Source organism: Ascaphus truei, chromosome 4, assembly GCF_040206685.1.
Source record: "Ascaphus truei isolate aAscTru1 chromosome 4, aAscTru1.hap1, whole genome shotgun sequence".
Lineage (NCBI taxonomy): Eukaryota > Metazoa > Chordata > Amphibia > Anura > Ascaphidae > Ascaphus > Ascaphus truei.
The window spans coordinates 105,415,805-105,421,047 of NC_134486.1; the positions used below are offsets into that span (position 1 = coordinate 105,415,805).

General features: G+C 41.0%; 1 protein-coding gene across 1 annotated transcript; it reads left to right on the forward strand.

The window, feature by feature from the left end:
- Positions 1 to 346: 346 nt before the first annotated feature.
- Positions 347 to 4,091, forward strand: LOC142492278 (uncharacterized). Its single transcript, XM_075594949.1, has 4 exons — positions 347 to 454; positions 1,311 to 1,364; positions 3,017 to 3,694; positions 3,960 to 4,091. Exons 3-4 carry the CDS (start codon positions 3,035 to 3,037, stop codon positions 4,089 to 4,091), a joined length of 792 nt encoding a protein of 263 aa, XP_075451064.1. The 5' UTR covers positions 347 to 454; positions 1,311 to 1,364; positions 3,017 to 3,034.
- The last annotated feature ends 1,152 nt before the right edge of the window (positions 4,092 to 5,243 follow it).

A 5,243-nucleotide genomic window follows, 5' to 3' on the forward strand; every position in this document is an offset into this window, starting at 1 on the left:
CAGACATGAAGAAGGGATTTATGCTGTCTTTAAAGCTCATGTACTGTATGGGGACATATCCAAAGTATGCCAAGCCTGCTAACAATGCTCATACTATGCTACAAATTACTCACAACAGTGACTAGCAAAGAAACACCCCAACAATCCCATTATTTTATTGGAGTAAAAGAAAAAAATCCAAAATTGAGAAACACCCTGCCTTTGATTAAAGCAAACAATTTAACAAAAAGGCATTGAATCCTAAATACTTAATTACAAGTGTTTGGAAAGGGATCCCATTGGTTCCTGAAAGGACTTGTCAATGATTGAATGGCTTCACTTTGTGTATATAAGCAGCACCATCAGGCATAGCTGGTAGACCTGTTCCAGCCTAGATCTCCATCCCTACAGCAGAATATAACTAGAAGATCAATCATGCCTGGCTCAAAGGGTGGTGGATGCAAAGATTCTGACCGTAAGTAATTCTTTATGATAGTGAATAGGGTTACATGGAATTTACTAGTTGGTGCATCTGGTATACATGCAAAAGGCTGGACTGACTGGCAAAGAGATGTTCATAGCTGTACCTACAGTAGTTATTGCAAAGATATTGATTCTATTGGAAATTAAACAACTGTGGAAAGAGGATAGTTGTAATCTGTGCATAGTTCTTTATGGTGTTGCTGTTCTATTTAGCAGGGAGATGCTTAAAGATCATTTGAAAGTCAAGTAAACTGTTCTCAATGAATTATCATAAAGAGACTTTTTTCCTGAAATGGAAACTGTAAGTACAAGATGAACTGATTTTTTTTGCAGAAAATCATAGCTGCCAAGATTATTGTGAATAAATTAAAATTGGTTATTTAAAGAGAACCCAAGGAAATGTATAAATGTGTCTTGGTGAACAAAAAAAAGATAATTTTTTTTGCTTGCATCACATATATGAAACATGTCAACCAAGGCATTATGTCTACATTTGAAGCAGATTGTTAAAATGTTGAGATGTTAATGCAACTCAGAACTGCAGGGTGTTTGGAAGTAAGGAAAAGGAAAACATGAGGGGTAGAAACACTGAATTGCGAAAAGTAGCTTCTTCTTTTACTCTCCTCAAATCCCTCACTAATATGCACTCACCCTGACACATGGATGCATGACCTTTTCTATTGTTAACTTAATAAAAATGTACCCCATTCATCTACAGTAGGTTTTCAAAGCTTTTGTATGATTCGCCATTAGCTATTAGAAATTCAAGTTGTGTTTATGAGGTCCATAAAAACCATACAGGATTTGAATTTATCTGTCTCAGTGATATTCATTCTCTCTCATTTCAGCCTGTGCACCAGCTAAATCATGCAAGGACGCATGCCCTGCCCCAAAATGCCCAGGTAGGAAATTTTGCATGGTCAATCACATGTTAATCCGGTTGTTTACGGGAGGGTCTTTAACTCATTGTGCAGCAATATGCACAGTCACATTGCTTGGGGTATTTTCTCTTTACAGTACTAATAAATTATAAAACAATGCATTAATACATGTATTTTATTACTATAAGGGAAACAGCAGTCATTTTAAACAGGAGCATAAAATGGACAGGAAAGAATGACTGTAGAGACCATGATGATGTGTGTTATGGATAAAGTTGATTAAGGAAAAAACTGCTCATTTGAACCAGCAATCTCCTTCACATCACTGCCTTCTCCTTGTCTGTAATTGTACAAGAGGGGTTTGCCTTTTTCCAAAATGGCTCTTTTCTAAAACTGAAATAGCAATAGATTTCACAATAACTTATATACAATAAGGGTGGGCACCCACACTGGTGTTTTAGTTTTTGTTCTAAAACTTTAAAACAAAATTGTTTTTAAGAGATGGGCAAAACTGGGAGTATGAAATCAGAGTAAGATCTGTAGAATGATTGGCCTAGATTATTATGATACTGTTTAGATGGAGATACATGGAAAATATATTGTAATATTGTGAAATCCTTTTTTAACCAATCCAGTCTTGATTAAAGAGTGGCAAAACTGGGTGTGTGAAATCAGAAACTACCAGAATTTTACATTTCAAAACAAAATAGAAAACTAAAACCAAATCCCTTCAGATTTTTCAAACCTACAGTAGACCTAAAAATGATTTAGAACCAAACCCAGAAAACCAGACAAAGAGCCATCTGTACTGTGGGGTTACCAGTGGAGTTGAAAACTAATGGTGTCCCTTGCCATTTTTAAATTACGGGTATCAGTTATATTATTATAGTTTCGTAATCATTATTATAATTGTATACTTATTTGAAGCATATTTTCATTTTGTTGTGCTATATATGTTTTTCCCTGCTTATTTTGAAATCTGTTCATAATTTGGTGAAAATATAAAACCAAAAACATATAGATTGTAGGCAGAACTAGAAGCAAAACACAAAATGTATTATAACCAAAACCACATTCAAAACCAATTTTTATTAAGCCTGTTAATGATTGTCATCATACCTTCTAACTATCTTCACATGAGTAGTATGATCATAATACAGTCCTGAATTCGATGTCACTTTGCTTGATCAGAGTAAGACCTATAGAAATATTGGCCTACATTATTATCATACTGTTAAGATGAAGATACATGGAAAATATGCCCAATTGATGTCAACTTCCATAGACTAAGTTCTTAAGATTTGGGGAGTTTAGAGTCAGAAGGCAATTTTAAAGGAAAACTACGTATTTACACCGGTGAAACTTAATAGACATTTATGGGTCCCCTGATACTAGAAATCAGTGAGACCGACTTCAAATGATACTGACTATGAATAAATCAGACCTGACAGATCTGTGAAAATTTCCAGTACATCAGAGTTTAATATTTTCTGTGCGCTTCTGTGTCCCTCCTTTTAGTGTCAAATTAATAAAAGTCCCTCAATGTGGGGGATTTATTGTTTTAAATAACCTGTCTTTGTATGATCTGATTTTTTTTACTGCCATTCCCTTCATTAAAAAGTAATCAATGTATCTCAGCCATTCCTTCAAATTTTACCTCTATTTCTCATCAGAACCTTGCCATCAAGGTCATGGAGGTAGCAGCGGTGGAGGTGGTGGAGGTGGAGGTCACGGAGGTGGAGGTCACGGAGGTCAAAGCAGTGGAGGTCATGGAGGTGGAGGTGACGGTGGTGGAGGTCACAAGTGTCAAAGCAGTGGAGGTCACGGAGGTCAAAGCGGTGGAGGTGATGGAGGTCACGGAGGTGGAGGTCACGGAGGTGGAGGTCAAAGCAGTGGAGGTCATGGAGGTGGAGGTGACGGAGGTGGAGGTCACGGGTGTCAAAGCAGTGGAGGTCACGGAGGTCAAAGCGGTGGAGGTGATGGAGGTCAAAGCAGTGGAGGTCATGGAGGAGGAAGTCACGGAGGTGGAGGTGATGGAGGCGGAGGTCATGGGTGTAAAAGCAGCGGCGGTCATGGAGGTGGAGGTGACGGAGGCGGAGGTGGAGGTCACGGAGGTCATGGGTGTAAAAGCAGCGGAGGTGGTGGAGGTGACGGAGGCGGAGGTGGAGGTCACGGAGGTCATGGGTGTAAAAGCAGTGGAGGTGGTGGAGGTGGAGGTGACGGAGGCGGAGGTGGTGGTCACGGAGGTCATGGGTGTAAAAGCAGTGGAGGTGGGGGTGATGGAGGTGGAGGTGGAGGTCACGGAGGTCATGGGTGTAAAAGCAGTGGTGGTCATGGAGGTGGAGGTGGAGGTGGAGGTGGAGGTGATGGAGGCGGAGGTGGAGGTCACGGAGGTGGATGTGGAGTCAAGAAGTAATCCCTTTGAATCCATATTAAGTGTGCTGACCGAAAGGATTTTCTCTATCATTCTGTTAACTCTCTTTACATTACTTCTTAAGAGATCAGCAATTACAAACCCCTTTAAAATGTCTGGTTACACATTAAAATAAACTTATGAAACCATTTGCTGTCTGATTTGTGCTGTAGATTTTTTTAAATGTATATTTTCACTTACAGTTTTTAAAGGAAAGGTATAGTAGAGCCAGTAGCACTGCAGAGAATGCGATGTTACTACAAGATTACAACAGAGGGCTCCCTGTTATATACAGATCTTATGAACAGCTAAAGTTTTTCAGTCCAAGTCATTAAAAGTTTTCATGTGAGTTATAGGAATTTAAATGCATCCGCTAGAAATTAGACATCTAAAAGAGGAGCACAAATCATATCAAACTCTAGCAAAATACACACAGATACCCAGCAAGCTCTAAGGAGCCCCAAATTAACCACATAAGATATATGTATATGTATATACCATACTTAGTTAAGTTTATGGTGGGTAAAAAAAGTGAGAAAAACCCTCCACAGCAAAGCATATAGCAAATGGAAATATTACTGTATGCTCATTTGCATGTCCGGTACACGAGGAAATCTGTGAAACAGAACTAGGGAGGCAGAGAGTGATGAGAACAACTGGTTCTATGCTCAGCCGACGAGTTAATGAAACTGGAGGGTATATGTAGGTACGAGGAACCAATGGCCGAGTAGCAAGGTGGGGGTGTGTGAATGGGCCAGGCTGAGACAGGGATAGGTCTAAATGAGTTCCTGGAGGAGGAGCTTTAAATCCTAGAAGAATTGGTGAATTGTATTGTGGCATTGGAAAAGCGTACTGTGTCTTTAAAAGGTTGGTGCGCCCCTGTGTGGCCGCGCCTCCGTGTGGCAGCGCTTGTGGATGCGTGCGCGGTCCCACGCCCTGATCCCAGGGCAGAAGAGGAGACCTGACGTGCGCGCGCGCGCGTATGAGAGGAACGGAGCTCGGCGCCATGAGGGAGACATCCATGTGAGCCGCGGGAGCCCCAGACAGAGCCGCGGGTGAGTGAGGAGCACGCCGTGGGCGGCGTGACTCCTGCCTCCTTACAACCACAAAGATGTTTGAATCCCTTTTCCCAGAAAAAAGCCTACTTACAAGATAGCAGGCTTGTAAATTCGGTGGATCGAATCTGTGCTTGCTTCAAGGCGTTCTTACACCAGAGCCCTCATGATGTATTTCCAGTCTTCTGTCCCGAAACCCTCCGTTGACAAACAAACCACAGATCATCCATCCGATATGAATGAGAGAAAAGACCAAATGGTGCAATATTGCTACAAAGAATACTTTTACTCACACACAATTAAAACTCTGGTAGGACACACTTACAATGTATCTTGCCTTTAAAAATAACACTATTATGCCGTCCGCTACATGAGACAATACCCGACCGGCTGAAGCAGCGCTGGATCGGCGTCCTCCTTCTCCGCTCGTGG